This window comes from Primulina tabacum, chromosome 15 (assembly GCF_025594145.1).
Source record: "Primulina tabacum isolate GXHZ01 chromosome 15, ASM2559414v2, whole genome shotgun sequence".
Lineage (NCBI taxonomy): Eukaryota > Viridiplantae > Streptophyta > Magnoliopsida > Lamiales > Gesneriaceae > Primulina > Primulina tabacum.
This window is the reverse complement of record NC_134564.1, coordinates 35,888,169-35,912,253: the sequence shown is the minus strand read 5'-3', so window position 1 is coordinate 35,912,253 and position 24,085 is coordinate 35,888,169. Positions and strand designations below refer to the sequence as shown.

Here is a 24,085-nt window from a genome sequence, read left to right as displayed (position 1 = left end):
TTTGGATAAGCACCCGTATCCTGCATTCCCGCTGTGAGTGAAGATTGCTGCATCGACATTGCATTTCAGATAATCTGTTGGTGGGATACTCCACCGAGTAGGATGTGGCTGTCTTTGAGAAAGATAATTGAGCAGGGAGGATTGATGAGCTTCCTGCCACTGCCATCAAAGGTCCATGGCTGAGATAAAAAGTACACTTGCTGCTTTATTTCTCTGCATTCCATACTACGTCATTTCTATTTTGCCACAAACTCCAGAGAACCACTGCTGCAATTTCTCTACTTCAGACTTTGATTTCGATATGACCAGATTGTTCCACCACTCTACAAAGGATCCAACCGAGCCAACATGGCTTCCTATAGATGTTAGGCACCACACTCGACAGGCAGATGGGCAAGAAATTAGAATATGGAAGACATCCTCTGGTTCATCATGGCACAATGGAGACTACAGTGGAACCTCAACTCTGCGGCGTTTTAAAGCATTCAACGTGGGTAACCAAGAAGAAAGTGTTTGCCAGAGAGGCTACAATGGAGCGTTTATTTTGCTAAATTTATGATATTTTTGGCAGCATCCATGAAAGTGCAGTCTTCCTCTTATATGACAGTTCCTAAAAACCATCAACCATACAAGCATACATTACTCGCAAATCTTCAATTCGCAAAACAAACACTTATCAATACATCATAACATCCAGATTCTCAAATTACTGAGTGTAAAAGTGTGAACCAACTGAGATAGAATCGATGGTTTTGTTGCGACTCAAAGTGATATCAAACTTAATGGTGACTGGTTGGGAAAGGCTATTGCCGGTAATTCGTTTAAGATCCAACAATGCGCAGGTCAAGTCAGAGTGGAGACTTCAACTCCCTGCGGAAGAGAGATAAATGCAAGCAATACAGATACAAAAGTCACAGAACGTTTGAAGCTCTGCAGGAGTAATCAAGAAGCAAAATCGCAGACAAGTCAATCAAGAGTGTTGAGATTGATCTGGAGATCAAGTTTGTAAACCAGAGTGATTGAGAAATCGTTTCGAAAAAGTGATATTTCCCTAGATCATTCGCATTCATATTTCTTGATTCTTTTGTTCGTTGAATGGTTTCTTAGTTCACTGGTGCATTGAAGATTCTGAATTGATCTACCAAACGTGAAGAAGAAATAGTATGCTCAATATATGTGAGAAAACCATAGACATGCCTTCTCTTGTAAATTCATCACACTTGTCAAACATATAAAAGTATTTTGACAAAAAAATCAGATTTAACCTACAGCAAGAAAAAATATTGGGGCCACAACATATTAAATAATTTGAATTAACAAAAGGCTTGACGCTGCTAATAATAAAATGGAGTGGGATAGATGGTCTTATAGATGCTATTCGGTAGTGGTTTCATCTGCTCAACATATGATATGTGTATGAATGATGAATCATGATAATTCATCTCTATATTATGATTGAATGAGTCGATATGATTTTTCAAATGCTAAGTAGATAAGAACCATATCATGTATGGAATGTATAAAAACATTAGAGTAGGTGTCTTGTGAGACGGTCTCACGAATCATTATCTGTGGGACGAGTCAATTCTACTGATATTAACAATAAAAAATAATACTCTTAATATAATGACGCAAATAAAATATCTATCTTAAAATACGATCTGTGAGATCGTAACGTATAAATATATCGAAAAAAACGGGGATGAATGCACCCCGCGTGTGGTAGGTAGTAGGATAGTGTTATACGTACCGTAAGGACAGGTTAGCAGTGCATTATGGTATAGTCATAAAGTGCCTTCAGTTTTATCCCCTATCAAGCACGACCTTGAGATTAGGGTTTCTCTAGTTCAAAATTGGAAGGAAAAGGTATCACTTTCCGGTAAGATCCTTCGATCAAAATATTTTTTTTCCCTCTATGCTCCCAAATTTTGTTCCACGGATTTGATCTTAAAATATTTATAAAAATAGCCCTGAATTTAACCCTAATTTTAGTCGAGTCATGGATGAAAATGAAGATAGAGGCAGTGTTTATGTCGGAGATCCGAACGACCAGTTTCACCGGAACGAAGCGATCTCCGCGGTGGCCGATGAGGGTTTTATGGGTGAGGAGGACGATGACTACGAAGATCTCTACAACGATGTTAACGTTGGCGAGAACTTCATGCAGTCTCTTCGGAAGAACGAGGATAACATAGGGCAAACGAGTGAGCAAGTTCCGGAGAACAAAGAAAAGTCGACGCCCTCAACCTCTCTTCCGCAGCAGCCGGTAGTGGAGAATGTAGGCATGAACTTACTAGATGAGAGGGATACTTCTAGGGTTCATACTGGGGTAGAAGGGTATCAGAATGTGGGTTTTGGTGGAAATATTAATGCGAGTAATGTTGGAGTTGGTAGAGGTATCGGAGCACCTCCGGGTGGTGGTGGTGGTGGTGGTGGATTAAGGCTTGAGCTAGGGCAGTCATCTAATAAAGCAGTTGATGTGGAGCAGATGGTGAATAACAGTGTCGTGAATAATCAACAGATGGTTCAGCACCATCAGCCTCGTGTTGCTAACACGGAAAATATTGTGAATGTTGGAATTACTGGGAATGCCAATGGAACTGGTGGAAACATGTTTGGAGGTGATGTTGGTGGTGGTGTTGGGGGTGGGGGGGCTGGGACTACTCTTTATATTGGAGACCTTCATTGGTGGACAACAGATACCGAGCTGGAGTTGGAACTGTGCAAGTATGGACCAGTGAGGGAGGTGAAGTTCTTTGATGAGAGAGCCAGTGGAAAGTCGAAAGGATATTGCCAAGTTGAGTTTTATGATCCTGCAGCAGCCACTGCATGCAAGGAAGGGATGAATGGACACCTCTTCAATGGTCGACCTTGTGTTGTTGCATATGCCTCACCATATACTGTCAAAAGAATGGGCGAAGCTCAGGTCAACAGGAACCAACAGATGGGACAGACGTCTGTTAATCAACCACGGAGAGGGCCTGGGGATATGCCCAACAGACCCATTGGTGTTGGTGGCAATATTGCCACTGGTGGAAATAATCAAGGCGGCGGCGGCAGTGGTAATATAGGTGGTGATAATAATGGCCGAGGTTTTGGTAGAGGAAATTGGGGTAGAGGCAATTCTCAAGGGGGGATGGGAAATAGGGGCCCAATGGGACACATGAGGAGTCGGACTGGTGGAATGGGTGTTCGTGGCCTAGTGGGTAATGGTAATGGATTTGTGCAGGGGATTGGTGCCACGCCTCCAATGTTGCATCCTCAAGCAATGATGGGTCAAGGTTTTGATCCTGCTTTTGGAGGTCCAATGGGCCGAATGGGTAGTTATGGGGGCTTTCCTGGTGCTCCTGCAGCACCCTTTTCTGGAATGATGTCTTCATTTGGACATCTTGGAAATGTTGGTTTACCTGGTGTTGCTCCCCATGTTAACCCTGCATTCTTTGGGAGGGGAATGCCCATAAATGGCATGGGTATGATGCCTAATCCTGGCGTCGAGGGGCCAAATATGATGATGTGGTCAGATCCGAATATTGGAGGATGGGCAGGTGAAGATCCTGGAGGGAGGGTTCGAGAGTCTAGCTATGGGGAAGAAGCTGCATCTGAGCATCAGTATGGAGAAGGAAGTCAAGAGAGAGGGCCATGGCCAAATGCAACGAAAGAAAAAGACAGGGGATCAGAAAGGGACTGGTCTGGCTCTTCTGAGAGAAGGTATCGGGATGATAGAGGAGGTGGGTATGACAGAGATGTGCCTAGAGAGAAAGATATGGGACGTGATATTGATTGGTCTGATAGAAGGCACCGTGATGGCAGAGATGTTGGAAGAGACAGGGAAAGGGAGAGTGACCGTGATCGTGAACTATCTCAAGACCGTGATCATGATCGGGAGCGCGAACGCACCAAAGAAGACAGGGAGCGATATTCAGATCATCATAGGTACAGAAATCGAGAGGCTGAACATGACAATGAATGGGACAGGGGAAGATCATCAAGGGCTCATAGCAAGTCAAAATTAGCACAGGAGGACGAGCATAGATCAAGACCAAGGGATGCTGAATATGGGAAAAGGCGTCGCCTCACCTCTGAGTGACTCAATTTGCTGCAGGATTTCTTGAGATTTAGTTTAAAAAATATGATTGAACCCTAAATAAATGTTTTTAGCTGAGATCTCTCCAAGTATTTGCTAGCTTTTTCATGGAATGCCTGACTTCAATGAACAAAGGTGGTTGTTGGTAACTTCCTTACTTCAATGTTCTGAGATTCCTTTCAAGGGCTATGCTTATCCTAGGGTCAAGTAAGTCTTTACTCTTCAGCATTCTCTTTCAATATACTAGTTTTAACAATTGTAAATATTTTCATCTGTTCCATTTTTTGGTCTGGCTTAGTAGAGGTTATTTGTTTGCCTCACATTTAACTATAGCCCCTCTATATTTTTCGTTTACCTCATTCATAGTACTCCAATGAGTAGCTCTTCTGGCACATAAATGCCTTTTCTTTCCTATGTGCTGAAAAAGATTCATCTGCCATCATTACCTTTTGCCACAAATGTTTGGTTTACTAGCCTTGGGATCAACGCCTTAGTGTGTTGGAAATGGAGGTTGGCGTAGGTTGTACTATGTGAAAGGGAAAATGAAGGGACATTTTAACATAGGGCAGTGCACAACTATTTGCTCGACTAATGAAATCACGATTCATGAGTGAACTTTTTTTGGAGATGTTACTTTTGTAGTCCAGAGATCCCTGTTGAGGCAGCTGTATGTTCTGAGATTGGGATTGTAGCTGTGGTTTATAAGATACTTCATTGGTAATTTTAGTGTGTTTTTTAGATTAATTCAGGTGCATGAACATGGAAGTGGTGTTGGCACCTTTGTTAACACTTGCTGCATGAGGAAGATGGCATTTTAGTCTGTGGGTATTGTTCAGAATTGTACTCAGTGATCTGAAAGTTTTTGAAGGACCTACCTGACATGATTATAAAGTAATCACCAACATCGATAATAGTTATTTCTGTTGTCTTCAACTCTGTAGGCTCTATATGTAGACATTTTCTTTTTGATTCACGCCCTTCCGCTGTATTCTTCACAGGATAGTTATCAAATAACCTTGCCAAACTCTTTAAAAAAAAAAAAACTAACCCTCTCAAGTGTATTTGAATACACTTGGAGGTTATTTTTCAAAAACTTAGTTTGACCAAGGTTATTTTTCAAAATTTCCTCTTCTTCACCAACTTGTAATGATGGTAAAAATATGAAATTACTGCACCCAAGGGATCTGGATGCAGTACATCTACTCTTCCGCTACCTTTCGATAAGCTATATGTATGGTTAAAAAGAGAAACAAAATATTCTGGTGGACGTTGTAAAGTAGTCGTACAATTATTTGGTAGTACATTCGAAGCATACATACATATATTTTTCTCCAATCTGTAGAATGAGGTTTTAGTTTTTCACTGTTAAATCCGGCATTCCTCTGGATTGACCGAGCTTATCTGAAATCTCAACTTATTTTGTATTGCAATGTTTTGATGGTCCACTATATTTCACCATATTCTGATGATATACTACAATTCACTGGGTGCATTTTATGTAATCGATATGGAGATTTCCTCTCTGACATTGGGGTGGAGTTTATTGACAATCTGAGGAATTTATTATCTATATAACTTCGTTACAGATATGAGTTTATAATTAGATTATGCGCGCGGTATTGCAATTTTTTGTCTCACATTTTTCTTTTGATGTTAGCTGGAAGGATATCCTTTTTCATCTGAAGCTTTTCTTCTGGAGTCTGGATTCTTGCATAGCGGATAGTGCATGAAACTTCTAGTTAAGGGAGGATGAGATGGCACGGTCTTCACTGGAATCGATTTGCTTGCGCGGCACCTTTTATTTCAGTTACTGGACTCTAAATATGTTTTTATGTTAAATATGGCCATTGAATGGACTAAAATTCTGAAGCGCGTGTGAGACGCTGGAGTTTGAGAATGTTACTGTATGGATTTGATGTGTTAGATTTAAAGTCACAGGATGTTATCATTTACACCCCCTTTTTTGTTTTATTTTCATGTAATTCTTTACCCCCATGATTTTTGGCTGGGTGTATCATGTTAATTTACTGCTATTTTACCAAGATGATGTAGAATACCAACCACGTTCTGTAAATCCAGAATTTTGTACAGTCAAATCACGCTTGTATATATCACAAAGAATGTGGTTTTTGTTCAAAGTTGTATATGCACATCTTTATTGTTCGTAAATCGACGAATCTTGGATCGCAGTTCTTTCTTTTTTACTTTGCTGTTACTTTTGTGACTTGCATTCGGATGCTAACCTGATTTTATTTTGTGATCGAAAAATCATCAAGATCTTTAGATTTACCTGGTAACGTTTGCTGGTTTTTTTCTGGCAATTATGGTTCTGTGAATGGTCTCGGTTACTTTTCTTTTAACTTCTGTGCTTGACGTTAATCTACTGCTGCCCAATTCGTGTTTATATTATTTATGAGCGCTCACACTTGAATGGGAGAAAAAGATGGGTAGTTTTCCACCATCACCTTTTTGCCCAAAGTATTTTCCCATCATCGAAACAAAAACTTGCACAAAGATTAATATTTATTTTTTATAAAATATAAACATTAAATGCTTCTGTAACAACTTCAAAAACAAAAAGTTCTGGAGAACAAGTATGTAAGTCTATATATTGGTGAAATATCGAATGGTTGAACTACCATTCATTGCATAAGAAAGCTATGGATGATGACACGTATGTCCTAGAAGTTATTCCAAGATACCAAGACTTTATCCTGCTATGGACCTAGCTGCGATTGAACAAATTCAACCTTGACAAGAGTACCAAAAAAAACAAAATGGTACTTAGGCCGAGTATTTCATGACATCGCAAGAAAAAAAAAGCAACTTTTTATGTAACCTGGTTTTTTCATCAAGCAAATTTGATAGGAATTTCACGAGGCGCCACCAAAATTTGATCAGCTTTGCAATTAAGTCCTCATGAAAACAAAACAATGGAAAAACAAGATTTTATCTGGAGGGCAATCGATTTTACCAAGCAGAGCGTCAAGGTAAGCATCGTATCTCCAAAATCAGAATAAATAGAGTAAACAAGTGCAACAAGAAACCGCTCTTAGAAGTGATTCATCTTAGAGCCTGATATATAGGTGGAAAACACTCAATAAACATGCGATGATTACTCTGGAACCTTAACACAGGTTTTTACGAACGTGACTCGAGAATATATATGCAGCCCTGTTAAAGGGAACAAAGAAGAGTTTTTCGCTAAAAGATTTACATCAGTGTTCACCCTTCTCTGCAGTAATATGGTATCTAGAACCAAGTGTGTAGTTCCGTCAAGTGCAAGTCAATATATGATCGAAACTTGAGTTTTCCCTTGGTTTCTTTCCTGATCTAAACTCACTTCCTCAGTTTTACTTGGAAGTCTAACTAAGTCACAGAGAATACAAGCTAAATACAAGGATACACGAGAAAAGAACTAACAAAATAATTGTCGTTGCGCTCAATTGAGGGAGCCGCAGGAATTTTTGGCTCATATTTCAATTCGAAATGTGGTTTTTCTTGTCTCCCTCATCCTCTCTCCATCTGTTCTTTATTCTCATTCTCTAAACTGAAACTCGGGGACTTCAGCTAAATCCTCTTGCTGACTTTAAATAGACTGCACAATTTTTGAAAAAGTTGTGCAAAACACTCAAATGCATCATTTTACTAAATAGATTATAAACAGTACGAGCCCTCTTACTATACTTTCACCTTAGAGGAAATACAAGCGCTAGCAAGATCCAAACATCACATTCATTAGCTGAATTTAGCTAGCAAAAAGAAGCAAAATTAAAGGAAAAAAAAGGAAATGGAGAAACAGAAAAAGTGCCACATATTCAGTTCCTAAGCCAAAAAATCTGAAAATTCAGAACTCACCAGTTGAAGTAATTTCACATACTTCGCTCCGGTGACGTTGGTGATCATTGACTGAACAGTTCATTTCTTATTTAATTGGGCCAAAATGGGCCGCGCCAATTTGAGGTCGGCCTTATCTAGATATTAGAAATCCACTGTCCCAATTAAATTTAGCCCAAAAGAAACTTCACGATGTAGAATACTGAAACCGCTTTTCAGTCGCCGCGTTTATTGCCAGGGCTAACGCTAGCTTATATTTTTCTAGGTCTAGGGTTTTGTTCAGGATTGTAATCGTACTTTCTCAACAAGAGATTCGATTTCCACAGTTTTTTCGTTTCCGGAGCGGAGCTTGAAACTTTTCCTCGATCCAGGGTGGTGCGAAGATATTATTGGTGGTCAATGAAATAGATGATCAGCAGGATTACATGGACCCGTCTTCAGTGCAAACCACTCCTGCTATTGAAGAAGATGAGTGGGGTACTGTCGCATTTTTCTTGTATTTGCCATTTCGGTCACCTTTGAACTGACGAATACCTATTTTGAATAGTTTAGGATAATTTGAACTGCTTGCTTATCAGTGTTTTTCAGTTAAATTTAAGATCTTGCTAAATTTTGCTGTATGGGTATTTACTTGTTTTATGTGTATGTATGCTTATGTTTTGGCGTGCATGTGTATGTGCCTTGATAGTATATTGGAGATCGAGTTTGATAGTTTTTTGAGTTTATTAATCACGAATTTCGATTATCGTGCTTGAAGTTATAGTAGCTAACGAATGCTGTACTTTCTTTAGTCTGGTTTATTGATTTCCTCTACTTCTGTTGGCTCGTTTTGTATATGTTATGGGTTTTAGATGGACGGTTCTGGTTTGTGAATCTATTTGCATCATGTATCTCGTGATTTCGAAAAATAATGGTTGATAAAATAAAACTAAGGTCGTCTATGCTTCAAGAACTGTGTCGCATTGCGACTCTGTGTGATGCTTGATAATGTGAAAATGCGTTGAAGCAAACATTCCTCGAGTGTTTTTTAGCTTAGCAAATTTTTTATGAAACTTTTGCTCTACAACCCTGAATTGTGAAGACATATGAAACAATATAATAAAGGATCTCCTCTTAAAAGCTTTACCTATGCTGCTCGTGTAAACTGGTTAATCTATGAAATTATCCGGAGATTGTGGTGCTTCATGTGCAAAAGGTGGCAAAATAGTCAATAATCGTTTAGCAAAATGAAGGGATCTACTGTGTTGGCCTCGCAGCAGTATGGTTTATGTAACCGAAGGCCCATATTATGTTCCTCGTGCCCGGTTCACTCGCGGAAGGTGCAGGAGTGGTTGTCCAATCACTTAGTGGGTTGTCTTCCTGGAATTTTGGTTGTCCTCGGTGGTTGGGATTAGGAAATATTCCTCCCTCTGATTGTTGGAGAGGCTAGAGTTTAAACCAGCTATCTTACTGTATGTTCCTATTTGTCAGTCTCTAAAAGCGTGAAGATTGAAAACCTTTCATAGAAGCTTTGCAAAGGCTTGCGAGTTGCGACTTTTAAAACAAATATCAGAAATGAATGAAACATTATTCGACTTGTGCATTTTCCGTTTAGTAACTAGAAAGTTGCTTGTTCTATTTTGTATTTTGTTGTATCTTTCTATACTGAACCATTGGTTTGTTCAATTTGCAAGACACTGATGGGTTTGTGATTCCAAGCTTGGGAATTGAGGTCCTTGACAGAGTAACCGTTTCTCCAGTAGTAGAAGACTCTAAGCAATCAGCTCAGGTAAACACTTTGTTGTTTACAAATCTTCTGACACTTGGAAGCTAGCTAGCTTTTAGTTCATGTAACGGAAATGAATTTCAAATTTATCTGTCACGATTTAGCAACCTAGAAAAGAAGAGAATATTTACCTTGGACCCCACGGAGCTCCTCCATCTCAGGCAAAACAGCAAGAGCGAAATTTCTCTGGCAACAGGCAGAGGTTTAAGCAGAAACTCAAGGAAGCGGATAAGAGATACAGTGGTACTGGGCGTGAGAATAAAGTTGACAACTTAAGGGAGCTTGTGGGCAGTACGGGAAAAATGCCCGTGATTGCATCCAAGAGTCCCAGGGATTGGCTTGACCCCCATTGTCATGAGTCCCAGTTTGAGAGGCGACACCCTCATTAGATTTCTCGCTATCTAATTTTAAGTCTTTATTGTTTCTTGCTTTTCGTGTCCGATATTCTATTTTTGCTTTCAATAAGGAGGTTATTTGGGTGCACGTTAACTTCCCGTCTCCTGGTGATTACATTGCAAGGTTATGGTCAGACTCTTTCTTTCTCAACTTTTGAATTTGCCAAAAACAATCTCAATGATCAAATTTTTTTTTTTTTTTTTTCTCTTCAGTTAGCTAACTTCCTTGTATCCGCTGCTCTGCCCGCAGAAAACTGTAAGGTTGATAAGACCCCTGCCCCTCCCTCAATGCAATTATCAAATTACAAAAATGGAAAATAAATAAGAAAAAATACTCCCCTCTATCTGTAACCACAGAAAAATTCTTTAGCTTATCAAACCTAGGAATGTGATTCTAAAATACAAACGCGTTCTATGGCTCTTCATTATAAGTTATTTGTCCAACCGTATCTTTTGTATTTTTTAAAAAAACATTTCAAATGCGAATATCTTGTGAACCTGTTCACAAACTTGTCTAAAAGTGATTGAGAACAGTGTCTCCTAATTCTGCATGCCTTTTCCATTAACAATTTTCTAACCTGCAAAAACAACTAAAAGGATAAATATCCATCACGAAAACAATCTGCTTATGTAAAAATAAATAAGCGGCAATTCTCACCCGCTTAGAGACCGAGGAACTCCAATCCAGTTGCTGAAGGTGTCAGGTTATATTGGGACAAATAATGGGCGTTGTGAAACTTACTCAAGTGCCTCATCCCGCTGTCACATAAAATTGTAACAATCGTGTGGCCACGACCCAGTTCTAGTGCCACTTTGACAGCTCCAACGCAATTCATGGCTGAAGAACTCCCAAGAAAGAGGCCATCGTTCTTCAATAAATACCTGAAGCACATAGAGTTCGGGTTTTATTTTGATCTCAAGAGTTCAGAAAAGCATACTGACTACAAACAATATCTTGAACCTAGACATTTCAACAGCTTCCATATCAGAGCCCTGGAAAGCTCCGTCAAGTGCAGCCATTTTAAAATTTTCTGTCAATCTGTTGATCCCAATTCCCTCCGTGATGGTATCAAATGGGTTTTTTAACCTCCGTCCTTCAGCCTCCTCTCTTGTGTACATCACTCCTCTGGTCACCTTATTGAACAGACCAGAGCCAGGAGGGTCAATCAAAAAGCATTTGATAGATGGTTTCTTCTCCTGTTGAATCCATGAAACAATGTCATATCACTACACCTCCAGAGTACCCGTCCAACAAGAAATTTCATGATTAGGAAGAAATCAACCTTAAGAAACCGAGAAACTCCAGCTAAAGTGCCCCCTGTGCCAGCAGCTGCAACAAATGCATCCAAATGCCCACCAACCTGTTCCCAAATCTCAGGTCCAGTGCCCTCATGGTGGGCTCTAAAATTTGCTAGGTTCTCAAATTGATCCGCAAAGAAGCCACCACCCTTGCTGTCAACTATGCTCGTCGAACTCTGTTTTCCCCGGACCAATACACCATTCTCAACTTGATTCATTTGTTTGCTAGTTTGCCTAGAATTTTGGTGCTCTGATGCTAGTCCATTAGCCTCAAGCGCCCTTCTCCGTGCAATATTGACATAGTGTTCTCTGTGAGTGATTGAAACAGGTCTAACTCTTTCAACGGTGGCACCAAGTGCTTCTAAAATTTGTGACTGCAAATGATCAAGGAAAGAACACCACATGGAAGTTTATTCAAAGAATCCAACTCAAAAGTGATTGAAACAATGCATCTAGTTTTTGCATACCAAGAATTCGTGAAAATAAGAGTGCAACGCAAAACATACCTTCTCAATAGCAGCATCATCTGGAACAACTACATGGCACTTGCATCCATAAGCTGGAGCCACTGTCGCGAGACTAATAGCCGTGCTTCCAGCACTGCCTTCTGTAATTACTCCTCCAGGAGAGAGAGCTCCAGATTCTAGGGCCTGTGGAAACCACCCAGAGCAAAAATTATTTTTAACCTAAACACGACCAAGTTCAAACAAGAACTACAAAGACAGAACATAATGATACACTACAGCATTGTCATAACAGAGAGAAAACAAAAACAAGTAGCATGTTCATACTGAAATCTTGTAACTGATTTAAGCGCCAAGGAAAATGCTACTAGCATTTTGCACATACATAAAAGCTCCTTCCATGGTAGAATTACGATTTTAAAATAAGCAGAACATCCATTTTCGCGTTTAGTAAGCAAAATTTTTTTCCTGACGGTTAGGTGAGGTACAGAATGCTAAGTTCAAAAATGTTTCATACCTCTTCAAAGATTTTGACTGCCACTCTGTCTTTCACGCTGCCACCGGGATTCAAGAACTCTGCTTTTCCAAGAATCTGCCAGCCCAAATAATGATCAAGGCACCACAAGAATATAGAAAATCAATGAAATTTTTCGAGAAAAAACAAATAAATCACCTCACATCCGGTGGCGTCGGAGAGACTGTTGATCCTAATCAGATGAGTGTTGCCAATGGCAGCAACAACCCCACTTCTCGGCTTTACGGTGTTCCTACGCGAACGAGCCCTTCTGTTGTTGATAAGAATGTAGGAAAGCAAGGCAATTACTGAGACTGCAGTAGCGGCGGCGCCGGCGGTTCTAACAGGAGGAGGCACCATAGTAGCGGCCGGATTTATGAATTGGGCCCAAAACATATCACAGTTCATGTCCTGGACGGCTTTCTAGAACGGCGTCAGGATGGTAGAATGGGCTGCCTGGTAAGGTATACAGGCCCAACAGATCAAACGGCCCATAACTACATCATCAGTATCACAAATCCTGACTGAACTCAGAAGCCAGTCATAGCGAACAGACAGGGGAACAAAGAATAAGGTGAGATTGACCACAACCAAACAATGTTTATCTGTTGATTGGAATTAGACAAAATCTAACCTCACCTCCCACACTTTTTTCCACTTAGGAAAAACGACTTTATGGTCTGTTTTATAATTAATTATCTCTTCAAATAATTAAAAGAAAAATAATTACCAAAAAACAATCAATTCTTATGTAAAAGAGTAATATGCATCCAGTGCATTCAATACCATTTAGCTGGGATCTAAATCTAATGACGCATGCCACTACCATCGAGAAATCCCTTGATTAGGAGATATGTGCAATTAACTATGGGCATTTTGGGGATTTGAAATTGAAAACAAGGACTAATTAATAAAATTTCCGACACCGACCGCGAGGCATTCACATGCCTCACAAGCAGAATCTCTGCACTGTGAAAGATCCGAGGTTTCCCATCTCAACTCTCAGCAAATGGAGATCCCAGAAAAGCTCCTCAAGTTTAAGTTGCACATTCTGGTGCTCTTTGGCTTCGGTGTTGTGATCTTCTCTCTCTGCTATCTGGCACCTCGTTTTCTCGATGTTTTGAACTACTTTTGGCCACTCCTCCTTTCGACTGCTCTATTTCTCGTAGCAGTCGTCGTGTTTGGCCGGATTTCTGCGCCGGAGGCAGATTCTCCAGGCGAGAATGCCGTCGAGGGGCTATTAAACTTCGCCGATGGCTAATCGGAGCAGGTAATATTTAGCTGAACGCAAGCTTTTGAGCCGACTGATGTTTTTTACGCTAGTTCGCTTTCTTGTACATTTTTTTTTTTTTGGTATTAATAAAATACTAAGATGATCGGCTCCAGGTGATTTTCGTTTGATTTCTATATATACATACATATTACGTTGGTGACACTTATGTGTGATGATTTATATATAAATCACTTCCAACATGTGAGTATTCTCCAACCAGCAAGACAATAGAAATACATGAAAATTAGCCTTGATTTCTTTTAACAAATGTAAAAAATGCAAATCCACAAGGCATGAAGAAATAAATACGCACATTTCAACAATACTAACTCGTTAAGGTGTAGAAACTAAACATTACTATCAGATGTGTGTACAAACAAATTTCACAAAATATTTCTTCTTCTCGTGTTTAAGCTAACTGGGCGAGAGTTAAATCACGCGTAGAAATGGTTCCAGACTGATCGACATCAAGGTTGTCAAACTCTTCTAGCAGAAGGTTAATATCCTCTTCACTGATCTTCCCCATCTCTTTCAGCTTATAGATGATGAATTCAGCAGCACTGTCATTAAATTTCAAGCAAAAAAAAAGCAATCAGTGGGATACATGAAACTATTCTTCGCGCCATAAACTTTGATTACCAGCCGTGTATGATTTCATATTTTCATCAGTTAATGTTGGATACTCGTTTCCGGGCCTCATGTTTTCAGGCATACTTGAGGGGTGAACAAAATGAAATCATCATTCATTTTGAGCATTTGGGATAAATCTGACTATCATCAACTTGGGTGATTGATTGTGAACGTAGACGGGCATCGATTAAAAAACAAAACTCACAACAAAGTTCATGTATAAGTTCATAAGTGACTTACTCCACAGTTCCATCGTTGTCAATATCAGCCGCTTCCAAATCCACATTTGTCATCCTCTTGGTGAGAACCCATTTAACCAGTGCTTTCCGTCTTCCCTCTGTGTTGAGCTCCGCAGTGTAACACAAGAACTGAGCCAAACAAATGGTACTTGTCAGAATCCAAAATATACCGAAAATACGCCCGGCCTTTGATGAGAAGCTTTTGTCTCCATAACCCAATGTTGTAACTGTAGAGCAAACACAATAAAACGCATCAACGGTGCTAAATTTCTCGACAGTAACCAGAAAGACTGTGCCAACAATAATAAGGACTATGAGGATGGACAACATCATAAAGCACTTGTATCGAACCCTGTTGTTCTCCATCTCCTTAAGAATGTCACTCGGACCTAGTTTTCTCCTGAGATGCATTGCCTTAATAAGCAATACCTCTTGCCTTTCTACTAAGTAGTCTGCTCCTTTGCTTATTGTTAGACCTAATAAAGCCATCCCCGTGAAGACAAAAGCACAAGCAAGAAGTTTTGTGGAGGCACTGTTAGGCACAAGGTCTCCATATCCAACAGTGGTCATGGTAACTATGCAAAAATAAACAGAATCAAGAACACCATTTGTTTTCACGCCGATGATCGTGCTCATAACAAAGCTAAAGCATAGGGTACCGATAGCCAAGTAAAATACAAGGTAAATGATCACTCTTCTAAAACTGGGATTTATTGTATATAAATACGAATCAGAATGTGGAAGTGGCTCCGGCGTGCAATCGATTTCCCCAGGAACAAATTCAGTCAAAGGAGCGCTTTTGCTTCGACGAAATCTCCTTCCCTTAGCACCAGCTTTTAGATCGATCGGAGGCTTATGACTTAACAATGCTGTTGATGCGGACGTTTCACCGTCACTGGCCATTAACTTCAGTATTTTCCTGAATACGAAAAACCTGAGATTCCCAGAACAAATTTTGGGTCACCACGACATAAGAACTGTCTGGAATCTTTGGAGTTGCCGGGTGGGGGTTTGAAATACCAACATAAACGTTCAGAAGAAGGATTGCATTAAACCCGTATACTTCTGATCAACATAACTACCACTACTAATATTCTTTTATTTGTTCACTTCTCTAATATTAATGGTGTCATATTACTAACAATAGAACATAAAAAAGGTAGAGATAATCTATCAGAGGTTGACAAGTCTGAGACTGCAGGGTGAAAACTTCCAGGTTAAATTAATAAAACACAAAAAATCACAGCGGAATTCTAAATCTAAACTATTTAAACAAGATAAACGAAAACCCATCAGAATCGTCTCAAATCCTCCAAATCAAGACGGCTAAAATACAATTAACTATCATCGGTTAGAATTCAGATGCCAACGCGGATCCACATTCAAACATAACAAAGAACAAAATGGCATTTAGCGATAAATTCAAACAGAAGATGCGTAGCTCAGCAGAAGGTCTAACCTAGAAACTTGGATTTACGACTAGTGGAAGCGCGAATCGTTTCCTCGGTGTCGTCTCCTGGAATGACTCGAAGGTTTCGCTTTACAAATGTCTGTAAAGTGTTAACTGTTCTATGTTTTGTGCTCAGTTTGGCTTTTGCCAACTAATGTTAATTTGTCTTAAATGGGGAAGTCAATTGTTGACTTCTTCGAACGTAAACGTGGGCCACTGGAAGGGAATCGGTACTACGAGGTGTGTGTAATGTTATTCATATTCATTAATTATGAAAGGAACATGATTGTAATCTATTATTTATTCAATATTTAGTTAATCAAACCAAATATATTATTATGAATTAAATATCATTTTATATTTTACTCAATATCTAATAATCATAACATAAATTAAATATAATTTTATATTTTACTCAATATTTAATAATCATAACATTATTTATCCTATAGATACTAACTATTCTCTCCCCACACATCACTATCTATATTAAATTCATAAATATTTTAAAAAAAAATTGAATTAGTGAACCCACGCGCTATTTACTACAAAATGTTGAAAATATGGAATATATATAATACTACATAACAAATTTTTTTAGATATAATTACAAAAATAAAATTTTGAGTATAAAATTGGAATAACGATATTAATATATATCAGTACTTACTACATCAAGTCATCTCCCGGAGATTCGTTGGCTTGGAGCCTTTCAATCTGATTGTAAAACATATCAATGTCTCCTACCTTTAACGGGTAGATACATAGCATGGAACCATGTGTTTAAAATCTCATTTTTTTTCCAGCTAATTTTAAACGTTCTCTGATAAGCATAAGCTCTGAGGTATGTTGCATAGGTGTTATATGGAATGCGAAGTACCCTATTGGAGGCAAAGCTTCTTGAATGATAATTATTTTTGTGTGTATTGCCATTAGCCATTGTATAAAAAGCACTTCTCAGTCCATGTGTAATATTTTACAATCTTACATGCGTGTATTCAATCTAGAGATTTAACGACTTTTAATGACTTTTTTTAATAAGAGACTTTTGTGGATTTGACAGACATTTATAGAATCTCACAGATTTCTAAACAGAATTTCATAGACTCATGTAGACTTTTTGCAAGACTTTTGTAGACTTCTGTTAACTTTTTCATATGAAAATCCATGACTCTTGTAATATTTTTATGGGGGTATATTCAATCTAGACTCTTCATTTGAAATATTATTATTATTATTATTAATGTAAATAAAATTTATTTAAAATGTAAATAGATTTTATTTGTGAAAACAAATAATGAATCACTAATCAATTATGAACTCAAAATTGAACTTCTCGATCCTAACCAATTCAACATAAATTATTAATTAATCAAAAAATTTAGAATATATAACAATTTCTTTTTGTGAATATTAGATTAAAAAATCAAAATAGTATGACAATTTGATAAAATTTCAACAATAGTTTATGAAATAAAATCTAACTTATATTGACAATATGATCAACATCGCTCCACATTTGATTTGCTATAGCATCTCTCCATGCATTAGCATTTGTCCGTTGTTGTTCTTGTGTATCGAATAATTCACCAAAGTTGTCATCTTCGTAAACTTGTTCAGATGAAGATGGTGGAACTTCAATCTCGGTTTCAACTGGAAATTCATCAGAACGACACTCCTTGCGAAGAAAATTGTGTAATCCAGCACAAGCCAATACAATCTCTGTCTGTGTTGTATATTTAAACGGAGGAGCAGTTTTGAATAATTTGAACCGCGATTTAAATATGCCAAATAACCTTTCAATTACGTTCCTCAAAGAAGCATGACGGAGATTGAACAACTCTTTTGCATCTTCAGGGTGGCGACCTTGGCCAGTGAAATCTTGGAGATGATAACGCACACCACGAAAAGGAGCCAAGAATTGACGTCGATTTGGATACCCACCATCCATTAAAAAGAATTTACCTATCAAACCATATTTTGTAGGATCAAGTAACTAATGTATAGAATATATAATCCTAAAAAATAAAAGAAATTAAATAAGCTAGTAGCATTAAAAAAATAATCTTGTGTCACTTTAAGCCCGTTATTTCTTGATAAAGCATCTGTCAATACGTTTGAATCATGTGCAGATCCCTCCCATCCACTGAGCACATATATGAATTATAAATCAAAGTTACATGCTGCTAAAACATTTTGAGAAATCGTCCCATGACGATTACGATAACTATTAGTATCATGCCCAAACACCGTGGCAGGAATATGAGTGCCATCAATAGCTCCAATGCAATCCTATAACAACAATATAATAATAATAATTACAACAACATCAATAACAAAAACAACAAAAAGAATTTCATTACTTACTTTGAAATAAGGATAAAATCTTGTACTCTCTCTTATTTTTTCGGGCACTGCAGATCCAGGTTTGACCATCATATCTGCTGCAATGCTATTTAATGCTTTCAACACCTACCTTGTTGAAGTTTTGGCTTGTATTGTAGTGTGATCGTTCAAAGGTTTTACGAATTAAGCAATATCGTGTATTATGACCAACAACGAGTAAAAATACGGCAAGCATTTCTTCAATACAAATGTATCTTGTATCTTGTAAATGTGTTTTCTCTCTAAGGATGTTGCACAATTTTAAAAATACGTCGGGGTACATTTTATAAATCTCTCGAAAGTTTGTTGGATCTTCTTTTAATATTTCATGAATATAATCGTATCCCCTTGAAGTTATTGGTTGTCTATTTAAAGGACGATGGACACGTTCACAATTCATGTTAGCTATATGCTTAGTAAAAGTATAGAGGCTCCCACGAACTTCAACTAACAAAAACCTAATAGTTTCGTGTAATTCTTCTTCAAATTCATCTTCTTCCATTTGTTCTTCTACTTCATCGACGTTGATATTTGACATTTAAATAAACTACCTGATATCAAACAGATAATTAAAATAAAAGAAACTCTATAAATTTATTAAAAATCATTCCATGTATCAAACAAGATATGTTCAAGAAACAACAAAAAACTTATATAAATCATCCAAAATTCAAGAGTTTTCTACTAGATCAATAATTAGAAAAACAATTTGAAACAATGCGAATAAAATTTTTAACATAAGGTAACTATTTAAGAATTGTGTTTCAAAACATACTCATTCATTCAATTTATAATCTATCCATCCCGAACGCTCTTCAATGGTCATTTTCAAGAAATCCATCTTTTTTGATCTGGTATTGAGTAAATCAAGCACCTTATATCGAGTACGATTATCCAAATTTGGGACCTCCTTGATAGCATCCCAACAAGTGTCACCTGCATTCCCTATTGATTCTATCTTAGAAACCACCTTCTCAAGACTATGGGAGAACTCATGCATAGCATTTGGGTCAATACTTTTGAATGTGTTTGATTTTGCTTCAAACTCGGTCCTATCCCGTTTCCTAGTTGTTGCTGGAACTTCTGAACTTATGGGCTGAGAGGGTAATGGTGAAATAGAGTCCTCGAAAAATGGAGGTTGATACGAAGATTCTTGTCCGTCGCTTTGCACGAAATATTCACCAATGTTGTGATCAAGCACATAATCGTCTATTAAACTAGTTCCCCTATTTTCTTCTATCTCAAATTTTCTTGCATCAGTGTCATCTCCTACTCCAATTGAGTGTTTTCCTGTAGCAGTTCCAGTCCCAACCACGATTCTCAGGTCTTCATAATCCTCAAAAGTGTCTGTCCGATAGTGTTCATGTTTAGGGTGAGACTGGTAAAGAGCAAAAAATAACATCAAGTGTTAAGCTAGTTATAAATCTAATTGTAAATATAAATTTTATTTTTTTAAACTCGAAGACTCTCACCTTAAAATAATATTTCCATACTTCGTCATTAGCCGTGAATTTCTTTGTCTCAGGATCCCATCCAAAACCAGAGTTATGACGCATAAGCTTACAATAACTGTTGTATCTTCCTTTGAACCACTTTAGACGACTTTGATATTGTGTAATAGTTTTTGCACACCCAATCTTGTCGTTCAGAGCGGGAAGTATTTTCTTTTCTACAGTTTTTTTGCTAAATACTCCATTCTTATCACGCCATCCTCTCATGGCAGCATCAACCATAATTTTTAGCAATTCATTGCTCTCTTCAATCGTCCACACATTATATTTTTCTCGTGAATCTCCCATTGATAGTATTACTTGAATATGCATAAGATAAAATCTCAAGAACAACTCACAACAAATTTTATTAACATTCTATAATCCATAACAAACCTAAAACTATGCAATATACGCATATTGAAAACATGATATTTAAATAATAAAAAAAACTTACAGACTATAAATTATATTCATTCAAACCTAAAACTATGCAATATACATATACTAAAAACATGATATTTAAATAATAATAAAATACTTACAAATTAATAAAATACTTGCAAATTATTGATTATACTCATAACAAACCTAAAACGATGCAATATACATATATTAAAAACATGATATTAAATAACGATATTATTAATGTAGTGAGACATTTGATACAATTGTGAAATTAGGTTTGTGTGCATCGAATTATTCTCAATAGGATTTGTGTGAATGTGTAGACAAAATCGTGAAATTATATAGATTTATGATAAATAATCATGATCAAGCTGACAAGAAAAAAAGAAAAATGAAACACCATAATAATTGAGAAGTCAACTTGAATTTGTACAACAACAAAAAAAAAAATCGTGACTGAAGAAGGTACCTTTGAAGGAAATTGTGCAGGAGGAAGAAGAGCGGCCGCCGATATGGGGTGCAAAAATTTGTTGATAAAAGTCTACCAAAATCTCTAGGGTGAGTAGAAGAGAATTTTTTATTTCTAATTGTTGTACCTAGTGTTTTAAATTTTGTACATAAAGAAATCTATAAGAATCATGGAAAATCTATGAAAATTTTGGATACTTATAGATTTTCATAGAGTCTACAAAAATCCATGTTGAATACCTCTAGATTTCTAAAATCCATGAAAGTCATCAAAAGTAATTAAATTTTCTAGATTGAATATACCCCCGTTAGTTTCGAACTCAAGCAATTGTTGGACGGTGGAGTCAAATTCGAGATTGAACCATTGTGTGCAAACTCACTTTCATTCTTTACAGAGAGTTATCTGCCATCCATAATCCAAAAGGGAGCATGCATACATCTAAGCTGCTGGCTTTGCTTCTTATGCTTTCACTAATCGATCAGGTTAAGTGAAAAGGTATTGAATATGTTGCCATTATATTGAACATACGTTAAAAAATATCTTGTAATTAAATGCTGAGATTTAGGCCTGTTGCTATTTAACCATTGAACATATCCTCACCGAGTTTTACTTAGATTGCAGAGTCATCAATCATTCAGTTTAGTTATTGTTTCTCATATTGAGACTCAAAATGGTTTCATTTGTTCATGAATATTACGATAGTGAAGGAAAAAATCCAGTTTAAATTAATTTTTGGAATAGTGATTCTTTATAGAGAATTGATACTGTCATCGCATTTTCCCGGGATTGGAACAATTAGATAAGATCCTAATATTTTCTTGTTATTTGAGAGATCACACACAGTATGATCCAATGCAAAACAGGCAACTACGTACTTAAAATTGGTCTGTATGCTTTAGAATCTTATCCTAATTAAAAATGGAAACGATATATACAAAATCATTCGAAAGATTAATTTTCCATTTTCATAAAACCTCGAAATATGATTTTAATACTTATATATACTGCAGAAAAAGAAACCCATCTTTCATATCCAGAGTTATTGAGCATACATACGGTCTTGAGATTGTTGTGATGGAGCCTTATGCTGAAGCGGTATTTAATCAGAAACTATCATTCTTATTACTTTTCGCTTGATTTGAATCGCTGCTTTATATGGCAGTAAATCTGAAGCTTTTTGAATGAAATCGTGCATGTTGTAGAGCTGTGTTCTGAAGGTGAATGTCCATTGTCAGGCCTGCAAAATGAAGATGCTGGAGGTTCTGGGTTCAATTTGCGGTAAACAGTACTTGTAGTTCAACTTGAAATTATTTGAAACCTTAAATTTAGGATTTTAAATTTAATTTTTTTATGAAGCATGTTCCGCCAATGAAAAGAAAGTGTGAAATAGGTCTGATTTATAACACTATACCCTTTATATTATTTTTCCTTTTTGAAGTTGAAATTGAGGATAAAACTTTGATAGAATATACCAAGATAGTTTATAGAAAAACACTCACCGTTGAGGTAGTCTGACAAATCTTAACACAATACGCTAGTCCGTTTTGAGTTTCTGAAATCATGATTAGGTATAACAATGGGGTGGGATGGTGTCAAGTTTGTCATACTCATCCCGTCTCGCGTTTTTCTTGCGACTCTTGGAAAAAATTGTCATCTCTACTAATGATTAATGAAATTTGGATTTTGGACACTACTTTTTGTAGGGGTATTTGATGTTACCATAGATTCTCAAGAAGGGCTGGCCAAAGTGTACGGTGTGGTGAATCCAAACATGCTCGTGAGGGCCTTGACGAGAACCGGGTACCATGCGGAGTTAAAATGGGTCAAACTCGGACACCCGGATCTTAATAGACGTTCTTACTCTCATGACTATTATGATCATGGTTATTATAATACTGGATACCCGTACGGAGTAGTACTTGACGACCCATATAGGAATAGACTACGGTACTTGATGGATCAATATTCTTACTCGTGTTCGTCAAGATTAAGGTTCGATCATCCCTACTATCACGGGTTGAGCTTACCACCCCGCGAGGTACGTACCATCATATCCACTCAGAGAATATGACCCGTATGATGATGAACCCATCAGTTTTTGCGGCATTATGTGACCAATTATTATGTCATTAAGTATGTTCCTTTTTTCTTTAGTTAACGAGATAGAGATCTGAGTTTTATGGCGTTTCTGCGCAATGGTGGAGCCAGATTTATTAATTTATTCGAGTTAGGATGTTGATTTATTGAATTTGATAGGCATTTTTATGCATGTAGGAGTGGACCCTTTTATTTCTAAAAGATTGAGAAGATTCCTTGTGATCCTTCGGCTCTTGCAAGACTTTTTTGGCCCAACCATTCAAGTACTGCATTGAATCTGTCTTGTTGAAATTACATATTAAAATGGACTTCGTGCCTTTGGATCGACGTGTTTAGAAATTAAATTTGCGTATTGGGATATTTTGTTATTTAGATTAGGTCAAACACTTGAAACTTCCCCTAAATATGTCTTTGGACGAGTGCTCTAAATGAAAGTTTGCTTCTTTCTTGTTTCCAGTTTCTGTCTTGGTTTTCATTTCATTATTCAAAACAACCATGTTTTTCTAAATTACTGAAGAATAATGTGCCCATTCCATTATGAAAAATGAGTCAAAAGTAGTTTTATTTATTTCTGTATTTGAATAATTCCCCCTTATCCATTGGCATAAATTATAGCTATCGATCGCAACGGTTTTCGCAAAAGGACAACAGTTGGATGGATTACATTACGTGGGACGATTTGATCGTAGATGGGTACAGGTTGTGTTTCAGAGATAAAAATGGCGGCAGGTGGACCTCACGTGACTTTGTCGTCTTAAAGCTCATATTTGAAGGAGATTTCAGAAAATATTTTAAATATACTAATATAATATTTTATTTAACTAGCTTTGTGGAAGAAAAAAAACCAACGAATTGTCTCGCGCTTCTAAGTATTCTCTACCTACCCACCGGTGGTGTAGGCTGATGTTGATACAATTATGAAGCTACTGTATTATCGAAACCAGAATTTGTATTATCGAAACCAGAATTTCAATCTACCGAAATCATATTCGAATATAAATTGACTTTCAATTCAAATTAATTTTTACGATAAAAGAATTTTATTTTTCTTAATCTTGTATTGATACCAAACACAGTTTATCATTTCCTTCAATGTGATTTTATAGTAATATGTGGTTTTAGTAGTCGAATTTAAACATTATATTTTACTTTCAGTTATTAAAATTTGATATTAAGAATTCTTAAAGAATTTTTTTGTTTTCAAATTTCAGTATGTTTACATTGTATTCTGGATTAGGTGGCAACGAAGGACTATTTTTTTTTTTTCTCATTTCTATCACTTTTTG

The 24,085-nt window shown here is 37.2% G+C and overlaps 7 protein-coding genes across 11 annotated transcripts; 3 read left to right on the top strand and 4 right to left on the bottom strand.

Annotated features, from left to right (window-relative positions):
• Positions 1 to 1,715: 1,715 nt before the first annotated feature.
• On the top strand, positions 1,716 to 6,036 carry LOC142526209 (uncharacterized). 2 transcript variants are annotated; one of them, XM_075630460.1, is made up of 3 exons: positions 1,717 to 1,879; positions 1,993 to 4,291; positions 5,742 to 6,036. In XM_075630460.1, the coding sequence occupies exon 2, from the start codon at positions 2,000 to 2,002 to the stop codon at positions 4,085 to 4,087; it is 2,088 nt and encodes a 695-aa protein (XP_075486575.1). In that variant the 5' UTR covers positions 1,717 to 1,879; positions 1,993 to 1,999; the 3' UTR covers positions 4,088 to 4,291; positions 5,742 to 6,036. The 2 variants fall into 2 exon arrangements, with proteins under 2 accessions (XP_075486574.1, XP_075486575.1); XM_075630459.1 differs by having other exon boundaries at positions 1,716 to 4,291.
• A 2,093-nt stretch (positions 6,037 to 8,129) lies between these two features.
• Positions 8,130 to 10,232, top strand: LOC142526230 (uncharacterized). Its single transcript, XM_075630493.1, has 3 exons — positions 8,130 to 8,398; positions 9,595 to 9,689; positions 9,791 to 10,232. Exons 1-3 carry the CDS (start codon positions 8,347 to 8,349, stop codon positions 10,073 to 10,075), a joined length of 432 nt encoding a protein of 143 aa, XP_075486608.1. The 5' UTR covers positions 8,130 to 8,346; the 3' UTR covers positions 10,076 to 10,232.
• A 171-nt stretch (positions 10,233 to 10,403) lies between these two features.
• On the bottom strand, positions 10,404 to 13,011 carry LOC142526228 (cysteine synthase 2-like). Its single transcript, XM_075630488.1, has 7 exons — positions 12,518 to 13,011; positions 12,362 to 12,436; positions 11,887 to 12,030; positions 11,365 to 11,754; positions 11,043 to 11,278; positions 10,740 to 10,963; positions 10,404 to 10,659 (listed from the first exon to the last, which is right to left on the bottom strand). The coding sequence occupies exons 1-6, from the start codon at positions 12,764 to 12,766 to the stop codon at positions 10,744 to 10,746; spliced, it is 1,314 nt and encodes a 437-aa protein (XP_075486603.1). The 5' UTR covers positions 12,767 to 13,011; the 3' UTR covers positions 10,404 to 10,659; positions 10,740 to 10,743.
• Positions 13,012 to 13,866: 855 nt separating this feature from the next.
• LOC142526229 (two-pore potassium channel 1-like) lies at positions 13,867 to 16,093 on the bottom strand. Of its 4 annotated transcripts, none has more exons than XM_075630489.1 (3): positions 15,960 to 16,093; positions 14,502 to 15,434; positions 13,867 to 14,191 (listed from the first exon to the last, which is right to left on the bottom strand). In XM_075630489.1, the coding sequence occupies exons 2-3, from the start codon at positions 15,401 to 15,403 to the stop codon at positions 14,041 to 14,043; spliced, it is 1,053 nt and encodes a 350-aa protein (XP_075486604.1). In that variant the 5' UTR covers positions 15,404 to 15,434; positions 15,960 to 16,093; the 3' UTR covers positions 13,867 to 14,040. The 4 variants fall into 4 exon arrangements, with proteins under 4 accessions (XP_075486604.1, XP_075486606.1, XP_075486607.1 ...); XM_075630491.1 differs by having other exon boundaries at positions 14,502 to 15,419; positions 15,960 to 16,091; XM_075630492.1 differs by having other exon boundaries at positions 14,502 to 15,419; positions 15,978 to 16,051.
• Positions 16,094 to 17,430: 1,337 nt separating this feature from the next.
• Positions 17,431 to 17,901, bottom strand: LOC142526149 (uncharacterized). The gene has a single exon (XM_075630406.1). It carries the CDS (start codon positions 17,899 to 17,901, stop codon positions 17,431 to 17,433), a length of 471 nt encoding a protein of 156 aa, XP_075486521.1.
• An 803-nt stretch (positions 17,902 to 18,704) lies between these two features.
• Positions 18,705 to 22,845, top strand: LOC142527393 (uncharacterized). The gene is made up of 5 exons (XM_075632179.1): positions 18,705 to 20,791; positions 21,097 to 21,197; positions 21,713 to 21,797; positions 21,905 to 21,980; positions 22,406 to 22,845. The coding sequence occupies exons 3-5, from the start codon at positions 21,777 to 21,779 to the stop codon at positions 22,771 to 22,773; spliced, it is 465 nt and encodes a 154-aa protein (XP_075488294.1). The 5' UTR covers positions 18,705 to 20,791; positions 21,097 to 21,197; positions 21,713 to 21,776; the 3' UTR covers positions 22,774 to 22,845.
• On the bottom strand, positions 19,111 to 20,134 carry LOC142526148 (uncharacterized protein At2g29880-like). Its single transcript, XM_075630405.1, has 2 exons — positions 19,808 to 20,134; positions 19,111 to 19,713 (listed from the first exon to the last, which is right to left on the bottom strand). Exons 1-2 carry the CDS (start codon positions 20,132 to 20,134, stop codon positions 19,111 to 19,113), a joined length of 930 nt encoding a protein of 309 aa, XP_075486520.1.
• Positions 22,846 to 24,085: the final 1,240 nt, after the last annotated feature.

Bases quoted from the DNA above. Each gene is read 5' to 3' on its own strand.
- LOC142526209 (XM_075630459.1), top strand. From the start codon at position 2,000: ATGGATGAAAATGAAGATAGAGGCAGTGTTTATGTCGGAGATCCGAAC.
- LOC142526230 (XM_075630493.1), top strand. From the start codon at position 8,347: ATGGACCCGTCTTCAGTGCAAACCACTCCTGCTATTGAAGAAGATGAG. The intron at 8,399-9,594 runs GTACTGTCGCAT...TCAATTTGCAAG, and splicing joins TATTGAAGAAGATGAGTGGG to ACACTGATGGGTTTGTGATT. The intron at 9,690-9,790 runs GTAAACACTTTG...GTCACGATTTAG, and splicing joins ACTCTAAGCAATCAGCTCAG to CAACCTAGAAAAGAAGAGAA.
- LOC142526228 (XM_075630488.1), bottom strand. From the start codon at position 12,766: ATGAACTGTGATATGTTTTGGGCCCAATTCATAAATCCGGCCGCTACT. The intron at 12,437-12,517 runs GTGATTTATTTG...TTGGGCTGGCAG, and splicing joins CCGACGCCACCGGATGTGAG to ATTCTTGGAAAAGCAGAGTT. The intron at 12,031-12,361 runs GTATGAAACATT...TGGTTTCCACAG, and splicing joins CAGTCAAAATCTTTGAAGAG to GCCCTAGAATCTGGAGCTCT.
- LOC142526229 (XM_075630489.1), bottom strand. From the start codon at position 15,403: ATGGCCAGTGACGGTGAAACGTCCGCATCAACAGCATTGTTAAGTCAT. The intron at 14,192-14,501 runs GTAAGTCACTTA...ATTTAATGACAG, and splicing joins GACAACGATGGAACTGTGGA to TGCTGCTGAATTCATCATCT.
- LOC142526149 (XM_075630406.1), bottom strand. From the start codon at position 17,901: ATGGATGGTGGGTATCCAAATCGACGTCAATTCTTGGCTCCTTTTCGT.
- LOC142526148 (XM_075630405.1), bottom strand. From the start codon at position 20,134: ATGGGAGATTCACGAGAAAAATATAATGTGTGGACGATTGAAGAGAGC. The intron at 19,714-19,807 runs GTGAGAGTCTTC...GCTCTTTACCAG, and splicing joins TATGGAAATATTATTTTAAG to TCTCACCCTAAACATGAACA.
- LOC142527393 (XM_075632179.1), top strand. From the start codon at position 21,777: ATGGAGCCTTATGCTGAAGCG. The intron at 21,798-21,904 runs GTATTTAATCAG...TGCATGTTGTAG, and splicing joins TGGAGCCTTATGCTGAAGCG to AGCTGTGTTCTGAAGGTGAA. The intron at 21,981-22,405 runs GTAAACAGTACT...TACTTTTTGTAG, and splicing joins GGTTCTGGGTTCAATTTGCG to GGGTATTTGATGTTACCATA.